The sequence below is a fragment of the Penicillium hordei genome (assembly GCF_028827395.1).
Source record: "Penicillium hordei strain IBT 12815 chromosome Unknown utg000005l_segment0_segment0, whole genome shotgun sequence".
Taxonomy (NCBI): domain Eukaryota; kingdom Fungi; phylum Ascomycota; class Eurotiomycetes; order Eurotiales; family Aspergillaceae; genus Penicillium; species Penicillium hordei.
Window position 1 is genome coordinate 3,344,470 of NW_026623146.1, and position 23,224 is coordinate 3,367,693.

The following is a 23,224-nucleotide window of genomic DNA, read 5'->3' on the forward strand; positions in this document are numbered from 1 at the left end:
CAAGGTCCGTGCTACCTCTTCCCTTTTCTTTTCTTTTCTTTTTTTTTTTTTTCCGGGGGACTTTCTACCCGAAAGTACATTATCTCCGTTTCTATACCCTCGGGGGATAGTATGTAGTACAATGGAGTTCATGTACGGAGTATACTTATAGTACCCGGTGGATTTATCTTCATGTTTTACCAAGGTTTAGTTGACTCCACTCGATCCTACGCTCATATACAACGGTGCACATGCCCCCGTTATCATCTGCACGCGTGGCCCATATCCCAAGGGCTAGAACTCCCAGCGCAAAACTCAGGAACTAGTGTGTTGGTCAGCTGGGAATCATAGGTTGAAGATGATGCATTGATCTACAGGGTTTTTTTTTTTTTGGTTTTGTCTTTCGGGGAGCAAGAATCCTGGTCCCCGAGAGGGATACGTGGTATCTTTGGAGCTTTGATTATATCTGGTTGAAGTGAAAGTACCAGAGTACAGTCAATATTTAATAGGTACATGTACGGAGCAGGAAAGGGGGTTGAATGATCAGAGGGAAATCAAAAATAGAAAAAGCAAAAAAAAAGGGCGTAAATACCACTCCCATGTCAGGTATCCAAGCCAAATACGTAAAATCCTTGGATATAGATGATCGTTGTAAAAAGTGCGGGGTGTACTTTGTAAATCTTATATAAATACATAAACCAATATAACACTTAAAACCCCCCCATTAACCGCGTTTTCCTTGGAGGGAACACAACGGCCATCCCGCGTGGAGCCACTCCACTCGAGGCGCCTATATACGGAGATATCTGCCGTCGACACGTTCATAGGTCCACAGACCATCGTTCACCGGCTCGGATCGCATGCAAGGTACTAGGATGTAGCGCGCAGACTGGAAATGGGCGTACGAATGCACATCGGAGGCAGTTTCCCTCTCCCGCACTCATTGATAATGAAGGAGTTATTGAGAGTGGGGGGAGGTCTATTCCCGGCCCACGCGCCAGTCCTGCACTCAGCCGACATATGTCAGGGGATTGGGCCCCCTCGTCATTCCGGTTCTGTTGTGACAGGCCAATAAAACAAGGGACTTCAGCCTTGGTTGAAACTTCCCACTGGTACGTCATTGCCACACCCCCTCCCCCCTATAATGTACATCGATGTACATCGTGTGCTTGGAGCTTATCGACAAAGTACGAAAGTGATGCGCTGTGCGGGTCTTTAATTTCATCCATCTGCGCGATTTTGCGCCCACATGACCGGGATCGGAATCCTGTGCAGCCTCACCTTTTGCTGTTTTGGAAAATAAATTTCCCGGGATGTGTTTCATGGTTTATTCCTCGGGGCTGTTGTTTGTCGGGCTTGGTCGGCGGCTGCTACAGCTGCAGCCGCGACAGCAGCTGAGTTGCTAGACCCCGCGCTAGCGAGATTGCTGGCATGCGCAAGGAGAAACTTGCAGCAAGTGAGCGTGTACTTGCAGGCTCGAGTCCATGTCTCATCGTTCTGGTTGAAGCCCAACTTGATGCTGGCATCGCCAATACGGTCCCGCTTGATCTCGTAGGGCAGCTTTAGCCCTGGTGCGGTGGCGCCAGTCTGGCCGCGACGGGGAGATATAACTGGTGCTGGCGTCGTTTCAACAAACTTCCCCAGCTGGCGGAGACACTCAAGGAACCCCACCATGCCCGAGTCAAAGCGACGGTGGAGCCAAGGAAGGTTCAGCGGGAGATCCCCGGACGAAAACAGGTCTAGTTGGGTCACTTTAGGTGCAGCTCCCTCGACCGGCTGACCGGATGGCTGCATGGGATATTCAATCTTGTCAATCCGCGAGTTAGACCCTAGTGGTTTGAGACGATACCCCTGGAATTGGAACCCGAGTTTCTCGGCCATCGTGGCCAGAAGTAGAGCTGTTTGTCCCCATGCAGCATTAATTTCAGGCCAGTCAACAGAAGGATTGGCTAGCCGGCCCAGCCGTAGTCCATTGATAGTACCGAAATATCCATCATGACCAATGCAAAACGCGTCATTGTAGACATTCGTCCGTTGCAGCCTCTCAAGCTGCTGGGAGTCATGATCATACCGCATATTGAGCGCATCCCGTTCGCTTTGAAACTCAGTGAGCGTCAAGGCGAACGCATTGCGAGACCGCCAAAAGCTCTCCTCGTCCGCATCCAGGCGTTGCGATTCGATTTCCAAATTGGCGATCTCTGCATCTAGAGTAGCCTTTTCTTTCTCAAATGCCTGCAGCTCTGCAAATGCGGCCCGTTCCGCTTCTAGGCTCTCATCCAACGATTTCTGTGCCGCCTGCAGCTCCTCCTCGGTCGGAATGGACCTATTTAGGTTTCGAAGAAATGAAATGTATGCATCTCGCTCCTTTGTAGACCCTGCCAAGCGTTTTTGTAATCCTTCCACAAGTAGCTCAGTGCATTCCACGCAAATAGGATGGTCGATATCGGAGCGCGCTGAGACTATCTCAAACAGCCGTGTCGTCTTCTCCACTTGATCAACGAATGACTTATCCTCCTGGCCCCGGAGTTGGGCTTGTGTAGGATTTCGCTTGCCTCGGGTAGCAGAGTTACTCTCACTGACCGGTGGCGGCGTAACTTGAGACTCAGTGAGCATCACGAATGACATATTGCCGCTATCGGTTCGGGGTATTGCGGGCGGGTGGTGCTGGCCTCCTGCACGCGGGGCGGGGATAGACCGTCTGTAAACTGGCGACGTAGCATTTCTAGAGGATTGGTCATACTTGTCGCGGTGTTCGGGCGGATAGGACGATCGCGCTGACGAGGAAACAGCTCCGGTATCTGACGCCTTTCCTGTAGAGTCTAGACCGCAGTTTGATTAGCGGGACCGGAAACGATCGCTTTGTGTAAACCTACTGGATAATAAGTCAAAGGCAGCTGGGTTGAGTGACTCTACAGAGCCATCCAGCTTCAGCGGCGTGCGACATTTCTGGCAATACATGGTTGTTAATTCATCCCGGGGAGGTGTGGGGAGTGGAAGTCGGGGAGCTCCCAGAGAGCTTTGAGGGGAACGTCATTTCAGTTTGTTTTTGCTTTGCCGCATATTTGGCTCGCGCTTGCGCCTACACACCACACTTGACACTTTACCTTGACAATTAATAGATTGTTGCTAAATCTAATTATGCGTTATTTCACTACGTGCGCAACGTTCGATCACTTCTAAGGCACGCGCCGATCGATTCTTATCCGCAACCATGAACGACCCGGATGATAGCATGGACCACTCCATGCAGGATAATATGGAACGACCAGCGAAGAGACCATGTCTATCATATATCCCCGATGACGACGAAGAGGTCCCCGCAGAGTTTGATCTCCCAGCCGCGCGTGCACAAAATGACTCCCGACTGAAGTCTCTCTTTGAAAGCATTTTCGCGAAATATAGCCAGGACTTCTCCGACGTTGGTGATGAGATTGATCTGCGGACTGGGGACATAGTGGTAGACAATGGGCATCTCCTAGGGATGCAGGGCGAGCACGATACTGGCGACCAGCCGCGATCATGGCTTCCGCAGGCTGACCTGGATGAGCCAGAAGATCCTTATGCGGCCGATGACAACAACACGAAGGGAGAGGAGGATGAATTTTTTTCTATGGCATCCTCTCCCGGTCGCTCTTCAGATGCTCCACGCGAAGAATCACCATCGAAACAGCTACAGACAGACATGGATACCTCTTTGGATTTCGTGTTTACTTTTAAAGCATCTGGGACTGCAGGCCTCAGTCCTACAACCAAGGAAGAACATGCCTCCCATCCCACCGACCTGATCCTCACTTCGAAACCACAAGATCCAATCTGGGCAGTCCCAGACTTGCCCCCAACCTTTTCAACGCCCACCACTGAAACCCGCAAATCAAACATGGGCTTCTCTCCACCTGCCAGGCTCACGTCCCCGCCAGGGAGTGGCTCAGTATGGGCTGTGCGCAAACCCCGCAGACCACGCACAGAAAAGAAACCGAAGGCTACGCCGAGTAAGCGTCGACCAGCTGCGAAGCGAAAATACCATTCTAGCCCTGTTACACACGACTGGTCTTTTGCGGCAGTACCAGATGGAAATGAGTCCGATGACCCTTTGCAGGATTATGAGCCATCGCCGACACCATCGAAAATGAAAATTATTCGTGGGAAGCGTTACGTTCCGACTAAAGAGAACGATGGGTCATCTACGCCTTCGAAACAGCCAGCTGTTGTCATCAAAGTTAATTGTCAAGTTGACGATCAGGTGGATGACCAAGTGGATGACCAAGTGGATGACCAAGTGGATGACCAAGGCAATGGTCAAGAAGCGGGCTATGAACCAAGTGACCATGACGATCAAGTCCCCCACGCACGCCTCGAAGAAGGGGATCATGAATCGAGCAACCAGATAGATGGAGTGTCTGAAGGAAGCCTTGGAGATAAGGACTACGAACCGCGCCACCAAGAAGACGGAGTGCCCGAAGAACAATTCCAAGGGGCCTACGAACCAAGTGATCGAGAAAAAGAAGTGCCATTCCGTTCTATGGAGGAAGGCGATTTGACCCCCAAGGCCATGGCCATGGCCAGCATCCAATCCTCATCCCCGCAGCTCATGGAAAGCACCCCAAGCAAAAGGCAACCCATCACACCCGATGAAGCAAAGCTGATCGTGTGCATGATGTACAAACAAGAAAAGAAGGCTAGTGACGTGATGTACATGTTACCAGGTCGCGAATACCAGACAGTCTGGCACTGGTTCTACAATCACTGGACCCGCCGCCTCACCAATCCGCCTCCACTGTCCGCCGCCTGGTTGCAGCCTGAACTAGAAGCTTTGGCCCGACTCAGCACCCAATCGGATCTTACCTGGGGCCAGATACAAAGTCGGTTCAAGGGCCGATCACGACATGAGGTTGAGTTTGAGCTGCTCCGTGCTTTCGTTGGCGAGGGCTTTACCTCCGCAGTGATCGAGAGCGTGGGGGAACACGCGGAGCCGGAAGAGAAGCACTCAGAAGAAGATCCGCAGGACGACGAGATAAAGGACGAGCCGGAATCTGATACAGTCGTGGAGGATGTCAAAGATGAGGCAGGAGATAGCGATGCTGCGTCCGAAGGCACTGCTCAGGAAGAACTGGAGCAGCTCGAAATCCAAGAGGTGACCGGGACAACCGACAGTAAGGCGTCTGCTCCCAATGGCTTCTTGGGCATTTTTATAACCTGAACATGTTAAATGCGTACAATAAAATATACTAATAGAGGGCCAGTGATCGATGATCGATAAATCTATCCACATGCCTATCCAAAACCATGGCATCCATACCACATCCAATTAATCTATTTATTGAAAGTCTTCGTCCTGTGCATTCATAACATCCTCAAGCTTGGTATCAACAGCGCCACCCACGTCTCCAGCCTTGGCCCAGAATCGAGACAGATGCCGTGAGCCAGAGTCCGAAAGTACTGTGACTATCCGATGACCAGGGCCAAGCTTCCTTGCTGTCTTGACAGCGGCGATACCTATAATTCACCCATTAGTAAAACGCATCAGATGCACTAGTCAGAGTGTTAATAAACCCACAATTTACTGCACTACTACTCCCAATAAAGATCCCATCCTTCTCAACAAGCCACCTAGCCATAGCCAAAGCCTGTGCATCAGTAACACGCACCGCATCATCAATCATCTCCTTCCCAGCCTCGAAATTCGCCGTGACACGGTTAATCCCAATCCCTTCAACAATAGTATCAACCTGCCTCCGCCGCCTCGTCCCCTCCTTCTCCTTAACATCAAACATAACCCCGTAGACCACCCGATTAAAAAGCCCACTCCCCTGCGGGTCAGCCAACACAACAGTAAGTCTAGGCAGCAACGGCTTTAAGAACCTCGCGACGCCCGAAATGGTCCCACCAGTGCCGGCGCCCGCTACAAACGCATCAATCCGGCCCCCACACTGCGCATACAGCTCTGGGCCAGTCCCTTCATAGTGGGCGCGCCAATTAGCTTCATTCTCGAATTGGTCCGCGAAAAAGCCTCGGCCACGGGTCATGCGTTCGTTTGCCGCGGGGAGATCGGATTGCTCATCCGCTGACGCAGAGGAGATGCCCGATGAGGCCGTGTGCGTTTTTGCCAGTGCTCGTGCACGATTCACGAAGTTGGCTTTCTCCACTATAGGTGCTGGCGGAACACGGTCGACGATTGCCCCGAGTTTCAGCAGCAAGTTGGATTTTTCAATTGCCTGGTCCGACGGCAGGCAGCTGGGTTGCATGTGCATTAGTGGTTTTGGCTATTGGGTGGGAAGGAGAGGGTGGCGTATCCGTACATGTGTGCTAAGTAGCCCTTCGCCCGGGCTAGCGTTGCTAGTGAAATACCGGTTGATCCCGACGTTCCTTCGTAGATTGTGTCGCCGGAATGGGGTGTCAGCACACCCTGTTCTTCTGCCTGGTTGGTGTCAGTGATGTTGGGCTAATGGAGGTAATTTTTTTTTCGTTTTTGTGTATTCTGGCATACAATTTCAATCATGCTTAGTGCGACTCGGTCTTTTGAACTCTGGCCAGCGCCATTCAAAAACTGCGGGCATTGTTAGCGCATTCTTAGCTCTTTTTTTTTTTGAGGTGGTTGGTATACGAAGTACCGAAGCTACTTACCTCTGCCTTGCCTAGAATCTCACATCCTGTCTCATCTGATAGTGACTTGATTCGGAATAGAGGGGTGTTTCCAATGCAGCCTTCAATGCCTTCCACAATAGTGGGTGGGCCAGCTCGGGCGATGAGGCCATTTGTTGGAGGTGTTTGCTCTGTCACATTATCCTCGCGCCTGGGACGTGAGAGTTCCTGATATGCGAGTGCCAGGCAAACGCCAGCCACGAAGGCCGTGCCTATGTATGCCGCTGAATGATCTGGCATCTTCCAATGCCGGTTTATGTCTTGAAGGTTGAGGTTTGGTGCATAGACGGGAGATATGAAGCTCGGACCATCGGGCTTTTTTGGTGGAAGATAGCAGTCAGCCTGTACTTGGTCACGAATGGGAATATGCAAAGTCAATTTAAATAATTCACTTGATTCAACTTGTGTTCAACTTGAAGGATCATGTAGTCACCAAAGTGTCGAAGAAATTGAAGGTGATGACTTTTGCCTGAGGCACGTGGTATCCTGCCTGAGGCCAAAAATGTTATCCAGAAACGCCGTCCTTCTCCCTGGCACAACCTCGAGCTTAGCTCTGCAATCACAATGGACTCGCCAGTCCTCACCCAGCTGTTCCGACAGCTCTTCCGCCATCCAGCATGTCGATCACTAAGGCGCTCGCCTTCCGTACTTGCTCGACCACAATCCCGATCATTCCTGACGCGGCGTACACCTGTCAATGTCAAGCGCAAAGCGCACGATGATATCCAGCTCTGGACAAAAAGAGGCGACTACCCCAAGAATATCGATGAGGAGTATAGGACATACCCAACAGTTACAGCGAAGGAGCTACGTAACCGCCGTGAACGGCCGCGACAGGTCAAGATGCTGACGCGCGAGTTCATCGACGGTGAGTTCGGCGGCTAAATGAAACGAGGCCAGTTCTGACATCTCGCCTCCAGACAGTCTCTACAACCCACATTACGGATATTTTTCCAAACACGCGACAATTTTCAGCCCTGGAGAGCCATTCGATTTCAACAACATCGAAGACGGGCCTGCGTTCCACAAACTCCTTGGTCAACGGTACACGGAGTTCGAAGACAAGCTTGATGCAACGAACCCAGATATCGCGCGGCAGCTATGGCACACACCGACAGAGCTCTTCCGACCATACTATGGCGAGACGATTGCGCGGTATTTGGTGTCAAACTACAAGCTGACCCTATACCCTTACCACGACCTGATCATCTATGAAATGGGTGCAGGAAACGGCACAATGATGTTAAACATTCTGGATTTTATCCGTGACACCGATCATGAGGTGTATCAGCGCACCAAGTTCAAGATCATTGAGATCTCGCCCGCGCTCGCAGATCTACAGTACAAGAATCTGACCGACAAGCTCAGTGCCAAGGGACACCGGGACAAGGTCGAGATTGTAAATCGATCAATCTTCGACTGGGACACATACGTTCATTCCCCGTGTTTCTTCCTGGCTCTGGAGGTTTTCGATAACTTCTCCCATGACACCATCCGGTACAAGCAAGGCACCGAAATGCCGCAGCAGGGTGGTGTGCTGATCGATTCTGACGGCGAGTTCCACGAGTATTACAACAACCAGCTAGACCCCGTCGCAGCTCGATTCCTGCGCGTGCGCCAGGCCGCCGCTCGCCGTCCTTTCCCGAGTCCGCTAGGCCCACCACTCCTCCGCGGCCTCCGCTCCGCCGCGCCCTTCCAAAAGGAATACTCCTTGCCAGAGTACATCCCCACCCGCCTGATGCAGTTCTTCGATGTCCTGAACCAGTACTTCCCAGCGCACCGTCTAGTCTCCAGTGACTTCAGTTCCCTGCCAGATGCCGTGCCTGGTATCAACGCACCGGTCGTGCAGACTCGGTATCAACGGCAGACGGTGCCAGTGACGACTCCTTTTGTATGTGGATATTCTCTTCGATGTGAACTTTGAACATGGCTAATCTCTTTTTTGCAGGTCCACCAAGGCTACTTCGATATCTTCTTCCCGACAGACTTCAATGTCGTCGAGGATATGTATCGTGCTGTTACTGGAAAGCTGACGCAGGTCACGAGCCATGAGGAGTTCGTGCACCGTTGGGCTTACATTGAAGATACGGAGACGCGGAATGGAGAGAATCCTCTGCTGAGCTGGTATAAAAATGCTAGCATGTTGATGACTGTGTAGATAGAAATCTATGTCAATATCATTTAACCATGCCTTGTCGGCTTTGTTTATAATATGGGCTCCTTTCTTTACATGAAGATGTAATTGGTGCTCCAGCAGCACGTTTTCTTAGATAATGATGTAGCTCGACAAAAGCTCACTGGGGGTAACTCCCAACCTGATGTTTAAGAAACTTTCCGAACTGCACAAGATATTCAAAATCGCGAATGCCCATCGCATCACACCCCCCCAAGTCCTTATCACTCGATGGATTCCAGGCGTTAGTGGAAAATTCGCACTCGATCAATCAAAGCTGTGGCCGTTAGAGAAATACTTAGGTGGCTCCGACTTCTAGATGCCCAAATCCAAGCCATGGGGTCTATTTACTGAGGGCTGTTGGAGTTATACAAGAAGTTTGCTGTTATCGAAGAGCGGTTGCATCAGCAATATTGTCGGTTGCAAATATCCACAAACCGCAACTTCGCAGGTAAGAAGATGTTGAGGAAGCCTGTCAGCTTTGATTCGGGATTTTCTGTTTGGGCACTTGGCAGCAAGGCTGATATGTCCTCTTCTCGTGAGCCATTAGGATCCCTGGATGCGTCGGAGCAATTACACATGTAGATTATGATGGATGGGAGAGTCCCCCACTAGCAGTGGGCCTCTAGACTCGGAAGATGAGATGCAAAACTTGATATCGGAAAGTAGACTCCAGACTTGGTGGCAAAAGGTCGCTCGTGCGAGTAATTCTCATTGTCGCCATCTTCAGATGTTTGTCTGCCAAGTAATTTGGAGAAATTGTGAGACGCCTCAGAACCGAGAGAAAGTGATGTTTAGGCTTCCCTCAAGGTCGATAGTGAACATGACAACACCAACTCGACCAATTTGACGATCCCCAACTCGAAGTTGGAGATGTCAAGTCCTCGAAGCTTTGTCCCCGCCGCGCGCCCGGGCATGGTCTCAACAAACTACGCGCTCGGCTTTCAACGGACTCTAACACATGAAGAACACCCCAGCCTCTAGCTTCGGCACCTAGTTCTGTGGAATCTGAAAGACACCATTAGCGAGGTCGGTAATATCATCGAGCTCAAGCCCCTTGAGAGCATCCAGTATCTGATCGACAGTAGTCTGAGGTAGCCCCTCCTTGTGCCTCGAGTAGACATCAATGCCAGCAGGCGTGAAAAGTGTTTTATCAAAGTACGTGACAACCCACTGATTACCATCATCGGTATGACCGAACCCGAGACATTCCCAGTGCGAGCTCGCGATCATCAGCCAGCCTTTGCCGCGCCAATCCCAGGCGCCCGGATTACCTGGCGTTGGAGTGTCCACGCCATGGACGGATTTGATTTTCTCAGAGCCAATGGACTGGTATTGTACCAGGTCATCTATCTTGTGTACTCCGGCAGCATCTGCGGGGAGGAGCTTGTAGGTGATGTTGACGTTGCGCTTGCCTTTCCATAGGGGGAGGCTGGAGTAGGTTACGTGCCATGTCCCGATTATGAAGTCGTTTGGCGGGACCGAATTGGCCCCTTGGCTACCGTGGACTTTTGGGAGTTTGATGGAGATAGATGACATGTTTTTCGAGCGTGAGTTGGGCTTATGAGGGTGTTGAGGGGGTGAAAGCTGGAGGGGCCGATCGCTACCTGAAGCGGTGTTATACACAACCCTAAATGATGGACAAATGGTGATTAATTTAATCAAACAGAACTTCAAAGGTTGCAGATACGGAAAATATATTGGAAGAGTAGGGTTGACTGGACGGACCTTGATAAAAGCACGAATTCCCAAGGTTGACAGATAGGAGGTAAAAGCTAACTAGCAACTTCTAATTGATGATGCCGATGGATGTTGCGATAGTGAAATCCTTGTCACCTCCAAACAAGCAGTTGACGTGATTAGCTTATGCTAGCAAAGTAAATCAAATATCGATTCATTCAAGCACACGTAACAGAATGGTGGTAATACAAAACGGTAGAGATATATCTCATTTTCATAAGCCTCCCTAATGCGAATCTGTTCAACTGAATTCTTTTTGGTACAAGCGACCAGCTTAGTATTTCGAATCCACAGAACGCTGGCTGTGACGGGGCCAAGTTGGAGTCATGCCGACGGAGTTGTTTTGTATAAAAGTCGGCTGAGAAAACGCAGTTTGACCAAACACAGGCTGGGAAAAGCCCCAACGAGCAAATGCTGCCTGGGCGAAGGCGGGCTTCGTAGGAACGGGTCGAGTATTGGGAATGTTTGATCGTGGTCCAGTTGGAATGCGTTGGACTCTATCCATTAGCGAGGTATCCGGAGCAAGAGGAGCTTTTCTCTCAGCAGCAAGGATTTTGGTGGTTATATTAACATTGTTCAGCATGACACGTGAATGGTTAGGAACGCCTGCCTTGCGATGGAGCCCATGGAGGGCTATGTCCAGCTGGGAGAGGATTGCTGCGTTCAGAGATGTTGGTGTAAAGGTTGGCGCAGGGTCAATCACAGGCACAGTGATATTCACATTTTGGATTGTAGTGTGCAATCCACAATGTTCCTTGCGCCATATGTGGTTGGGGATGAGCAGTCGACAGTGTCGCCACGAATGGCCGATGTCCGCGCATTTCCTACAGAACGCCGTGCAAACTCCGAAATGTCTTCTATCGCAGCGATGGCAACGGGGACGACAGTTTCCCGGATGCGATCTGGTTCCACAATCTGGACAGAAGGGAGGCGGCCTGTACCTTGGGTGGTAATCATCCTCGTCTTCAGGTTCATTAACCCTGGCACGCTTTCTCGTAGTTCTTTGGATTTCCCTCATTAACGGATGGCCTTGAATAAGAGTCTGGATGCACTTTACTCACGTGAATTCCATTGTGACTGTGTTGGAGGGGAGAGCAACAAAAGAGAGAGGAGAAAGGCACGAGAGAATTTATGCAGTTGGGTAACCCTAACAAGGAAGGAGCAACTCTGTCACATGATGAAGGTCAAGTCAAACGGGAAGGCACTCAACTTTCATATTAGAGAGAAGAAGAAGAAGAAGAAGAAGAAGGAAGTGTCGGGCAAAACTGAGATGAAAGAATTCATCTGTTAACCAAATTCAATGGCTTGCAACTCGGATCTCGGCATAGTCTGTGATGTGTAAAATATAATAGAGCGGGCTCGCTTTAATGCAATAAATGATGCCAGTAAAGCAAGTTGGATGTCAAGTGTGAGAGGTCCATCTGATAATAGTACGTGGTTGGATTCCATTAGTTATAGAAAGGTTGGATTATTGAACAAATTTCTAGCAAGCAAGATAATCATGCGCTGCACCCCTTTCAACACAACAGTCATACTCTCATCCGAGCCTCAACTCGATACAATTATTTGAAGGAAGCTGTAGATGTACTGCTTTAGCAGCTTGGTGAATTTGTGGAAGCACATCCCTTGCATGCGTTGCCAGCGACGATCGAAACCTTGGATGGCATGGCTGTCGTGGACCAAGTTGAATATCTCTTTAGGCCTGGGTTTTGGAAGACAATGCTTTGGATCTATAGTTATGGGTCAGGTAGAGCAAGTTGTTACCGTCCAGTTCATATGGCAGCGGGGTGGATAGCTTAAGTTGTATTTTCCGATGGTCGCAACACACAAGCATCAAGAAACTTCTGCGGAAGTAACGCGAGTCGCGGATCTTTTCCTGGGGCTGACAGTAACCTCACTGCTGTATCACGGTATGACTCGCTGAACGTACACCAGGAGCCTTTTCAGGTTCAGGGTTTTGTGATGGACGAGGGTAGCACGGGTCATTTTGAAAGAATGCCTCCACGAGGTGAGCTGTCAAATCATCTGGGCTTTCAAGTCCCACTCGTTCAAAAGAAAAGAGTACCGACCTCATCCAGATTCACCCTATATCTCCACTTGCATATTCTCGATTAGCTTCTAAGGTTCGATTTAGACGTCGGGATGTCCCTATCAGATGTGAAGGTTAATCTCCATCCGACCCCTCACGGCACCATTGCCGAAATGAGGGAAGATAAGCTCCAAGTTGACATCTCGGTTTATATCCATCTCTAAACCCAACCTCCGCTTGTTCAATAGTTTATTCTTAACTACCATATCCATTATGACTGGCGACAAACTCCCACTAGAACCACAAGAGCTCAAGCCACCCTGGAACAACCGCGTCCTCGAAAAGCGCGCGACCCAGCTAACCCTGATCCCCTCAGCTTGGCACCTACCAGAAATCCTCCTAGAAATCCCACCAGCATCAAGCGTAGAAACCATCCGCGCAAGTGGCATCCTCTCCGTCGACGAGCTAGCGTGGACCGAGACAGCGGATATCCGCGAACTCGTCGAGCTAGTCAAATCCCAGAGAGTGACGAGCGAGGCGCTAACAACGGCGTTTTGTAAACGCGCTGCGATAGCACAGCAGGTTACCAAGTGCTTGACCGAGATCTTCTTTGATAAGGCCCTTAAGCGCGCCAAGGAGCTTGATGATCATCTACTATCTACCGGTGAGGTTATTGGGCCGTTGCATGGTGTTCCAGTTTCCGTGAAGGATCGGTTTGATGTTGAGGGGCTTGATACGACTGTTGGTGCGTTTTCTGATTATTTTCCTGTCCCAGGTTGTCAATGTCGTGTTGGATTGTTGCTAATATTTGTACAGGTTGGGTGGGTCTGACCAATACACCAGCCAAATCCAATAGTTCAATCGTGCAGGTGCTCGAGTCGATGGGTGCAGTGCTGTATGTTAAGACTAATGTGCCACAATCTCTGATGGTGAGCTCTCTCTCTCTCTCTTCGATTATATGCGTTCTTGACGAAACCCACTAAACCACTCGATTAGATGTCCGACTCATACAACCATGTCTTCGGCCAATCCGTAAACGCCTTCAACAATGCCCTGATCTCAGGTGGTAGCTCTGGCGGCGAAGGCGCCCTTGTTGGCTCCGGAGGCAGCGTCTTGGGAATTGGTACTGACATAGGCGGCTCAATTCGAGTACCTTCAAATCTACAGGGTCTATATTCCATATGTCCGACGACCGGGCGAGTACCGTGGGACTGCTCCTTGTAAGCCACTCATTTTCCTTGTCTGTGTACCGAAGTTATGATCAATACTGATATATCTCGATAGCTTACACCAGCACTACCTTGTCCCACCGGTTGCTGGTCCAATGGCTACATCTCTCCCTACAACAGAGTACTTCATGGAGAGTCTCATTGAGTCCAGTCCGTGGAGTCTAGACCCAAGCGCAGTTCCAATCCCATGGCGAAAAGAGCTCGCCACACCACCGGCGAATCGTAAGTTGAGATTGGGTGTTGTTTTTGATGACGGCGTTGTTAAGCCGCAGCCGCCTGTTGCGAGGGCAATGCGTGAGACGGTGGATGCATTGAGAGCCGCTGATCATGAAGGTATACATCCCCTCGTTATCTTGAATATTGACTTTCCTTGCAGTCAAAAATGGTTATACTAACCTGCGAAAGTAATCGAGTGGGACACCTCCCTCCATATCGCCATCACCAATCTCTGGACAAAAGGTATTCTCGCCGATGGCGGCCAACACTGTCGATCGCTGTGTCAGATAGTCGACGAGCCCTTGATTGAAGGGATGGTTGTAGGCAAAGAGACAGATCTTCTTTCACACGAGGAGCGAGAGCAGGTAAGTCATAAGACAGCTCAAAACAATAACATCTATAATAGCCTCTTGGCCTTCGCCCAATACCCCAAAAGCCATCTAACACCATTAAACAGTTTGAAGCAACAAAACTCACCCTCCAAACCGCCTTCCTGAAGCAATGGGTTTCATCGGAAATAGACGCCCTGCTCATGCCCGTCCTCCCATGGGTAGGCTACAAGCCTAAGACATGGGTCAAGAGCAAGCAGTGGTTAGGCTATACGGCTATGTGGAATCTGTTAGACTACGCGGCTGTTACTGTTCCTGTTGCGAGAGCGGATCGGGGTCTTGATTCTGTTGATAGTGCAGGTAATACTGAGTGGGAGGGACATTCAGTCAGGAATGAGTCGGATGCTTTCAATTATTTGCAGTGTGAGTTGTTGTTTTCGTTTGTTGTCTTTTTGAGGGTTGACTGATGCTGATTTTAATTCTTATTAGATGATATCGACCTTGTTCATGGGATGCCTATCTGTGTCCAGATTGTTGGGGGCCGATTTGGAGAGGAAAAGGCCGTGGCGGTTGGCAAGGTGGTTGATGAGTTGATGAATCCGACTCCCTTCCATTCATGAAGGTGAGAGAGACAGCCTAAATAGATAAGAAATGCGTTCATATAATATATATATGAGGAAGTTCTATTTCCTCTATGGCTTGTAGATCCCATCTAAGCAGCCATCAAAATGATAAAATGTAGATACAATGCAGCCAGGCCTTGCCAGCCAGAAATCCTAAAGATATGTCCAATACCTTTGCATGTACGTAACAAATCAACGACAATAACCTAGAATTCAAACTCCTTCCGGAAGATGTTCACGTCCATACCGGCGACAACCTGGTCAGCCAAGTCACGACGGCCCATTTGACTGAACACCCGACGCAGCGTGTCATACAGATTTGTGCTCTGGTTCTGGCTGATGTGCAGCATACGCTCGAGGCGTTCGTCATCCAGACCATCCGGATGCGCCCCGTCACCAATGATCTCACGTGCACGCTCGCGGCCTTCCTGTTCCACAACGCGGTGCATGGATAGCGCGCCCAATAGGTGCTGTGCGGCCTCTGGGTAGCAGCCGATGTTGATGCAGGATACGCCTAGGTTGTAGCGGGCACGTACGAAATTGGGGTTGATGTTGAGGGCTTGCTCGTAGGCTTCGATAGCTTCTTCGGAGCGGCCGGAGTTGGCGAGGGTCGCGCCGAGTCGGTTCCACAGGAGGTGGAGCTGCTCTTGTTGGTTGGTGCTGCCGGACTCGGTGGATGCAAGAGCGGCAGAGAAACAGTCCACGGCCTTTTCGTATTCCTCGGCGCAGTAGAAAAGAACACCGAGTCCGACTTGTACGTCGGGATCCATCTGGGCTCCTGAGGGAGAGAGCTGGGCTGCTTGGATGAACAGTTCTGTTACGCGGTCGTGGAGGAGTTGTCGGTCTGTGAAGCCGAGGTCTGAGTCACCGGATACTTCCTTCGGGTCGATGATTGTGGGGTACTTGTGGGATAGCCAACGCTCGAGTGTGCGGTAGGCAGTTGAGTCGTAACCCTCGTTTGTATACGAGACAGCCAATCCCATCAATGCATCTAAATTCCCGGGGTCGACCTTCAAGGCCTGTTCCAATGCACGGATAGCGGGCAACTCCTTTTCGTTCTGCGCCTGCGCAGAGCCCAGCATTGTCCAAGCATGCACGTGCTGAGGGTCCTTTTGAACGGCAGCCTCGAAAGCCAGCGCTGCCAGCGACAGGTTACCTCCATCACGCATAATCTTCATTCCCTCCTCGAACGGATTGCCTACAGCCTGGTAGACATTATCCTCCTCGAACATGTAATCACCGAGCTGGGGATCCCGGAACCGAGAGTTGAGACTATCAAAGCCATCCCAGTCACCGAGATCACCAACATGCACGTTATCGGTGACTTCAAAGTTATCTTCCTCGGCAAGTTTCCTGCTCGTTGCGGTCTCAGCCTGAACCCGTTGCCATACAGACTCAAACGCGTCATTGGAGGGCACTGACCTGTCCAAATCATTCAGTTCCGCCTCAATGGCCGCATTAGCCTCCTCGTCCGTCTTGGCCTCGTTGCCAACCGTTGCAGTCTCCATCTCAGCAAACTGCGCCTCCCAGTTCTCATCGTCGAGCTCCACCATCCGCCCCTTTCCCTTATCCTGTGTCTGCCCCTCCATAGGCCCCTGCTGCATCCCCATCTGTCCACCCATCATAGGCCGCATCATCCCCATACCACCCATACCACCCATATAACCACCGCCCATGGCCATCGGCCGCTGGTACCCCGCCATCATAGGCGATGCGTTGGCGGCGGCAGGGCTTGACGTCTGCGGCATGCCCATACGGTTCTGCTGTTGGAAGCGGGCAAACTCGGCAGGACTGAACCCAGATCCGTTGTTCATATGGCCTGGGAACGCGGCTTCCATGCGCGCTTGCTCGCCCGAGTCAAACTCTCCGGCCCACCCTGGCGATCCAGTGCGGGCTGGCCCCGTCTGGAAATTATCCAGCTCGCGACGCATGTGCTCCATTGCGAATGGCTGAGGTGAGGGCCCGTTAAGTTGTTGTCCTGGTTGTTGCATAAAATCGTCCATCATCTGATGAAAAGTTTCCCGACGCCGAGGTTAGTTTCCGTTGCTATTTCCATTTGCGGGGAGGTTCGTTTGGGCTGTCTGGCTCACCTGGTCTTGTCCGCCCATCATATTTTGTGAGCGCATGCCTTCTTGCATGCCTGGTCCCCGGCCGACCAACCGGTCGCGCTGTAGTGATTTATCATCCTGGACGTGCTTCGTGAATTGTGAGAGAGGGTTCCCCGCGGTAGAGCATTCTGCGCCACCGAGGAATGACATGGTCGGAATGTGGCGGGTTAAATGTGAGGTGATGAGGTAGGTTGGTAATGCAAATAGGAAATTTGAAGAGAAGCAAAGACAATGTAAAGGTGAAAGTACATCCCCGGATCTCTCTGACGTGGGGTTCAAGAGCTTTCCGCCTCCTCAGCCGAGGTCCCCCGACGGCAGTTTAAGAGTCACGAGATTCACGAGGTACCAGGTACATTTCATGCACATTTCATGTACAGCATATGCAAAAATTTACTAAATTTACTAGTGAGATAATTGCACTGCTTATTCTCTAGCCTGTCATGCGTAAGGTATCCTTTATTTGTTACTGTCTCCGCTTGCTTTGCTAAATCGTCACTTCGATATATTCAAAGCCAAGTCCCCAAGTTTACTAAAATAATATTAGTATGCCGGTCGCAAATATTATGGGAAAGATACTTACCATGAAGCGCTTTCACTTGAGTGTAGGCCGAAAGGGCATATTCACCCAATTCCCTCCCAATACCACTCTGCTTGTATCCGCCAAACGGAATGGCGAAGTGGGAATCTTGACTGCTGTTAATTTGTTGAGGGTCAGCATACGCCACACACAATTATATCTGCGAGTACATACCCAAACCATCCCAGCCTGAATAGAGGCGGCGACCTTATGAGCACAGGTAATGATCTCGGTGAATAAGGCGGCACCGAGTCCATACTCAGTGTCAATGGCCTTCTCAACCGCATCCTTTTGGTCCTTGAAAGACTGGGTAACGACGAAGGGACCAAAGACCTCCTCCCGCACCGGAGTCATATCGCGATTGCTATCCTTGAAGATAATGGGTTTGACGAAATAACCCTTATCATCGGGTGAAGGCTGATCATCTCCAAGAACAAGCTGTGCGCCTTCGCACTTGGCAGTCTCAAGATACCCCAGAATGCGACTTTTCTGCGCAGCAGACACTTGAGGTCTGTGGTTCACTTGGGGGTCGAATTGATTGCCGACAATAGAGTTCTCAATAGTGTACTGCTTGAATTTCTCGACGAAAGTCTCGTAGATGCCCTCCTGCACATAGATGCGCGAGGTGGATGTGCAGATCTGACCCATATTGCTCATGATCCCGACGCGCGACCACTTCACTGCCTGGCCGAGGTTGGCATCCTCGAAGACGAGCAAGGGGCTCTTGCCGCCTGTCTCGAGTGTAATAGTCTTCAGGTTCGAAGCGGCCGCTTTCATAATGGCTTTTCCTGTGTTGGTGCTGCCGGTAAAGGCGATCTTATCCACGTCCAGGTGCGATGCCATAGCGGCGCCGGCAGTGGCACCGAGACCATTGACAACAATTACCACCCCAGCGGGGAAGACAGCTTCCTTGATCAAGGAAGCGAGGTAGGGGATTGACAGCGGGGTTTGTTTGGCAGCTTTGATGACAACGGTATTACCACACGCGAGAGCAGGTCCAAGTTTCCATGCTGCCATCTACTTAGCATTAGTGTTGCCTCTACAGCTTCGGTCAAGGAGGGCCATTTTGTGACATACCATAACGGGATTGTTCCAAGGAATAATCTGCCCACACACTCCAATAGGCTCCTGTCTAGTATAGGCCAACTTGGCCTCGCTGGTCGGGATGGTCTGCCCGTGGATTTTGTCTGGCCAGCCGCCGTAATAACGGAAAACAGAGATGACCTCGGCAAGGTCCTCGCCGAGTGCCTGTTCATATGGCTTGCCGTTATCCCATGCATCGATTGTGGCGAGAATGTGCTTGTCGCGGTGGCAGAGGTCCGCGAGGCGAGTCAATAGGAAGCCTCGGTCATATCCGGCCAGTGATTGCCATTCTTCTGACTTGAAGGCATTTCGGGCAGAGGCTACAGCGAGGTCGATGTCTTTTGAGCCAACAGATGCGACGCTGTCGATCACGGATTCATCGTAAGGGTTAACAGTTGAGAGAGTTTGGCCGGAGATAGAGGGAACGAATTCATTGTTGATGAACAGACCTTTTTCAAATTATCAGTCACTGCACTCAAGCTTTTGAAGAATTACATGCTCACCAGTAGGTTTTAAATAAGAGACCTGGCTAGGAGCCGTCAATTGGATAGGTTGAGCCATTGTGAAATGTAGATTGAAGTTTCTAGGGTTTGAAAGCTTAATATTATGATCCCCATGGCCAATTAGAACATTTAGTTCCTTTCGTGACAAACAACAATGTTTTCTGGGGCCAAGCCAAGGGAATTTTGATTTGAGCGTGACCTATCTTTTTGCCTATTTGGGAAATGCGGGGCCCTATAGATGAGGGGGCGCGTGATTCTGGAGGAGGTACTTTCGACAATCAGATCACTTAGCCCAATTACTTTCCCATTCAAGTCATTGTCATGTAAGATGTCGAGAAAGATGCCCTCTAAGGCAAGTAACATATGATGATAGGACAGGCTACAATGATAGAGATAGTATGTCGAATAATGAAGGACCAAAAATGACTTGATACCATCTCGTTTAGGAAACGGGTAAGATATATATTAATATTAAGGGAATATACAGTAGATAGCAGTCAAACTTAGCCTAGGGCATTGTTAATATTCTTAGAGTTTGCTCGGAGGCATACTCTGTTAGGCACATGTTAGCAAATAGACTAGAGAAGGGACCCTTGAATCACATATCCTAGTGGCTGATCAGCAATTCGGGGTACAGTTAGGGGATGGTTAGCCGGTCTAGAATGTTCCTAGCTCTAGCTCACCTAGAGGACTCGAACAAGACCGCGCTAGCTATAATATCAAGTAGTTCAACATTCTCAAATCGGCCTAGTCTAACAAGGGACATACCTACGCATAGAGACTCGCTCTTATTCTCATACTTCAAGTAGTCAAGGGAGGCTGAATCGACTTAGCTCGGCTAGGCGAGGAGTATAGCTACTTACATATCCAGAGCATATGTGTTGGACAAAATTACGTTTAGGCTGACTAGCTAGCACGAGCTAAAGGAGCGTGAACATCGCTACATGGGGCTAGCTGACTTAACGAGAGTGTCTGCTTTTCCTGTCGGTAACGAAAGGAACGTAAAGGTAAATGGACTTATCTTAGGACTACTGAACTATAAGGGTGGCCCTATGGCACATTTTGGCAAACGATCCAATACTCAAGATATGGGCTCCAATGTGTACGACAATCATTTGTTCCCCCGCTTTTCCCTCTGTGATAACGAGGGCTTTTATATCTTAGGCAGCGAGGAAAGGAGGTATTAAGGAGAAAGGTGCCTTTCCCTAGTTGCTATTGATCATCCTACCAGTATAACGTTGCTAAGCTGGTAGGTATAATACAGCGTCTTCCAGCGCGGTCCACTTAATGCTGCCCAGCTCGCGCGCTGATTTCGAGACCACATATACTTCTCTCAGTACTGTCAACTGCAGAGCTCCTTTGTTTACTATAATGTGATGGCTGCGTAATCGGGACTATCTAGGAAATCGCTACGCTTATACTGCTAATCAAGCGTCCTACAGTCACGCCCAATCCCGAGCAGTCCGAGATATCCATAATCTTAGTCTTCAGCTCTCCACTCCCTATTTAGGTCGGCCGATGGGGCTTCTTGGGACGCAAGGCGGGTTAGTGTGGAATGCGAGTGTCTGTACTATGCGCCGCAGAGGCACGCATTTGATAAACGATCCTTCAAGAGATATCAGTATACATCGGGCAATATAGGTTCCACTCACAGTCTTTCATCTTCAACCCTAACCACTCTTTAGCTCGTACAAATGATACTCGACAAAATTCTAAGAGATTCATATATCGTCTCGGCGTATATCCGTATGACCCCCGGCTTTAAACGCAGCGCAACCTCGCTCTTACGACACTATGGATATCGCTTCGGTCTCGCCCACCGTTCGGCTAGGATGATGCTTTTGGGCCAATAAGAGCTGTTATAAAGTCAAATCACCGAGAAGCCGTACCTTATTGCCAACGAATGATCCCTCTCTGTCCATGGCAGAGTGTGCCTGTAGACTTGTCTTAAGACACTGATCAAAAACCCGACTCACGTGAAACATCGCAGACATGTGCGTTGATCAAGGTAGTACCCAGGAGATGACAGTCTTGACTCGAGTATTGATGATTCGCTTGAGATCGCTCGGAGGCATGTCCTGTTGTAAACCACAATAGAAAGTGGACCAGAGAGGGGGGTTTGACTCACACGGTCTGGTGGCTTGTAGTTGGATGTACAAAAACGCAGGGTTGCCCTACGCAGTTAAGTATAGACCGGGCTGGTTGTAGCATCTAGAAGTTCAGCAAAGCAGTATTGGGCGGGTAGGGGACTTACTTGCACAACATACTCGCTCGTGTTCTCAAGATCGTAGAAGCCAAGAGAGGCTGAGTTGGGTCAGCTCAGTTCGGCCAGGCTCATAGGTGTCACACGTACGGGATATTGTGATGTGGTCTAGACTTGTGACATTGATCCTGGCTGGTAGACACGGGCTGATCTGTTCAGGGCGTGTACTGTTCGTGTCAGTGAGTGGGGCTCAAAGAAATTCAAGGTGATGAACTTATCTTAGGAATTGCGGCCTTGGGAAAAAGAAGGGACCCCTTTAGCAAAATTTAGCAAATGATCCAATATTCAAGATACGAGCTCGAAGACGCATGTAGATCCCATATCTCCCTCGGTGATGACGAGGGCAGCATTTGGGAATTTACCCGTGATCGCCTGCGATGCGATTTGATGAACCTGTGGCGTCCACTCTTACACTTGCGCAATGGCCTTCCATTGTAGGGCGGTGGTATTTGCCTCGGCAGACGGGCCAACTGTCCATCATGTGTAATCATCGCCACGACTTCATTCTTTTGGCCAAAGAGACATCCATCAGATTTGCATATAGGGGCAGGATGGGAAAGGAGGATCGCGGCGAGCCTAATGGCAGGGCTGCACGCCCAATGGTCACTTCCTCGGACTGACGGCTGTCCTCAATCGGGATGCTGATCGCATGACTGCCTCGCCGTAGATAGATACGATATAATTATAGTTATAATCGATAGGCTTACTAAATACGCCTATATAATTCTAACTATAGAAACTATCGATACTAATTAAATAGCGAATATTATACTTCGATATATAGTTACGAACTATAGGATACTAAGTAAGATTATATTAGATAGAGATAAGCTATTTATATCGAATATATAGAAGTCTTTTATAGACTAAATAGGTATTAAGCTTAGACTCTCTACTATATACTATCTATAAACTAATAGTTAGATAGAAAGAGTAAATTAGATAGTAAAATAGTACCTATAATATTACGTAAACTACTAATAAAATAACTAGATAGGACTACTACTAATAGTATAGCTAGTATATAATAATATAATATACTCTATAACTAACGAAATACTATTCTTTATAAATTATAGATATAATCTAGTAGTATTTAGAGAACTAATTAATAAGATAACTATAGCGGAATTAGCGAGACTAAAGGCTAGCGGACTAAGAAAGTTATATATATAACTAGCTAGAGATATTAATTTTATTAATCTATATATAAAGAAATACTACGACGACTACTATAGAGAGGGACCTAACCTTAAGGAGGGAGAAAAGGTTTACCTATTATAATATAATATTAAAACTAAACGACCTAGTAATAAATTAGATTACTTACGACTAGGACTATTTAAGATTAAGGAAAAATTAGGACTAATAAATTATCGCTTAAAACTACCTAAAAGTATATAAAAACTCTATATAGTATTTTATATCTTATTACTCGAACTAGTACTAGATAACGCCGAAATTATAACTAATATAAAAATCGAGGAAATCGAAGATAAATATAAAGTCGAACGAATCCTATCGGATAGATAGTATAATAATTAGTAATAACTCTTAATTTAGTAGAAAGGGTATCTTACCTTAAAAAATATATAGGAACCTATCTAGAATCTAAGGGGCTACTACTAGCTTATTTAATAGTATTACTAATAGGCGAAAAGGACCCTTACGTAATAGAAAGCGAGGAGGGTACGAAACCGGATTTATCCTAGAAAGAAATAGGAAGATTAGTA

General features: G+C 49.1%; 10 protein-coding genes across 10 annotated transcripts; 3 read left to right on the top strand and 7 right to left on the bottom strand.

The window, feature by feature from the left end:
* Positions 1-1,299: 1,299 nt before the first annotated feature.
* Positions 1,300-2,937, bottom strand: N7537_010153 (beclin 1; the record flags this gene model as incomplete). Its single annotated transcript, XM_056901207.1, has 2 exons — positions 1,300-2,798; positions 2,853-2,937. The coding sequence occupies 2 exons, from the start codon at positions 2,935-2,937 to the stop codon at positions 1,300-1,302; spliced, it is 1,584 nt and encodes a 527-aa protein (XP_056749875.1).
* A 253-nt stretch (positions 2,938-3,190) lies between these two features.
* Positions 3,191-5,176, top strand: N7537_010154 (Myb-like DNA-binding domain protein; the record flags this gene model as incomplete). Its single annotated transcript, XM_056901208.1, has 1 exon — positions 3,191-5,176. The coding sequence occupies one exon, from the start codon at positions 3,191-3,193 to the stop codon at positions 5,174-5,176; it is 1,986 nt and encodes a 661-aa protein (XP_056749876.1).
* Positions 5,177-5,293: 117 nt separating this feature from the next.
* On the bottom strand, positions 5,294-6,858 carry N7537_010155 (putative cysteine synthase; the record flags this gene model as incomplete). Its single annotated transcript, XM_056901209.1, has 5 exons — positions 5,294-5,472; positions 5,534-6,210; positions 6,276-6,394; positions 6,464-6,523; positions 6,601-6,858. 5 exons carry the CDS (start codon positions 6,856-6,858, stop codon positions 5,294-5,296), a joined length of 1,293 nt encoding a protein of 430 aa, XP_056749877.1.
* A 324-nt stretch (positions 6,859-7,182) lies between these two features.
* Positions 7,183-8,776, top strand: N7537_010156 (class I SAM-dependent methyltransferase; the record flags this gene model as incomplete). The annotated part of the gene is made up of 3 exons (XM_056901210.1): positions 7,183-7,486; positions 7,539-8,509; positions 8,567-8,776. The coding sequence occupies 3 exons, from the start codon at positions 7,183-7,185 to the stop codon at positions 8,774-8,776; spliced, it is 1,485 nt and encodes a 494-aa protein (XP_056749878.1).
* Positions 8,777-9,784: 1,008 nt separating this feature from the next.
* N7537_010157 (uncharacterized protein) lies at positions 9,785-10,330 on the bottom strand (the record flags this gene model as incomplete). Its single annotated transcript, XM_056901211.1, has 1 exon — positions 9,785-10,330. One exon carries the CDS (start codon positions 10,328-10,330, stop codon positions 9,785-9,787), a length of 546 nt encoding a protein of 181 aa, XP_056749879.1.
* Positions 10,331-10,805: 475 nt separating this feature from the next.
* On the bottom strand, positions 10,806-11,506 carry N7537_010158 (uncharacterized protein; the record flags this gene model as incomplete). The annotated part of the gene is made up of 2 exons (XM_056901212.1): positions 10,806-11,355; positions 11,376-11,506. The coding sequence occupies 2 exons, from the start codon at positions 11,504-11,506 to the stop codon at positions 10,806-10,808; spliced, it is 681 nt and encodes a 226-aa protein (XP_056749880.1).
* Positions 11,507-12,079: 573 nt separating this feature from the next.
* On the bottom strand, positions 12,080-12,517 carry N7537_010159 (uncharacterized protein; the record flags this gene model as incomplete). The annotated part of the gene is made up of 2 exons (XM_056901213.1): positions 12,080-12,233; positions 12,462-12,517. 2 exons carry the CDS (start codon positions 12,515-12,517, stop codon positions 12,080-12,082), a joined length of 210 nt encoding a protein of 69 aa, XP_056749881.1.
* A 316-nt stretch (positions 12,518-12,833) lies between these two features.
* N7537_010160 (uncharacterized protein) lies at positions 12,834-14,954 on the top strand (the record flags this gene model as incomplete). The annotated part of the gene is made up of 7 exons (XM_056901214.1): positions 12,834-13,305; positions 13,377-13,489; positions 13,557-13,780; positions 13,845-14,122; positions 14,195-14,370; positions 14,412-14,757; positions 14,824-14,954. The coding sequence occupies 7 exons, from the start codon at positions 12,834-12,836 to the stop codon at positions 14,952-14,954; spliced, it is 1,740 nt and encodes a 579-aa protein (XP_056749882.1).
* A 209-nt stretch (positions 14,955-15,163) lies between these two features.
* Positions 15,164-17,215, bottom strand: N7537_010161 (tetratricopeptide repeat protein; the record flags this gene model as incomplete). The annotated part of the gene is made up of 2 exons (XM_056901215.1): positions 15,164-16,963; positions 17,048-17,215. 2 exons carry the CDS (start codon positions 17,213-17,215, stop codon positions 15,164-15,166), a joined length of 1,968 nt encoding a protein of 655 aa, XP_056749883.1.
* Positions 17,216-17,571: 356 nt separating this feature from the next.
* Positions 17,572-19,286, bottom strand: N7537_010162 (uncharacterized protein; the record flags this gene model as incomplete). The annotated part of the gene is made up of 5 exons (XM_056901216.1): positions 17,572-17,594; positions 17,646-17,750; positions 17,795-18,659; positions 18,720-19,174; positions 19,229-19,286. 5 exons carry the CDS (start codon positions 19,284-19,286, stop codon positions 17,572-17,574), a joined length of 1,506 nt encoding a protein of 501 aa, XP_056749884.1.
* Positions 19,287-23,224: the final 3,938 nt, after the last annotated feature.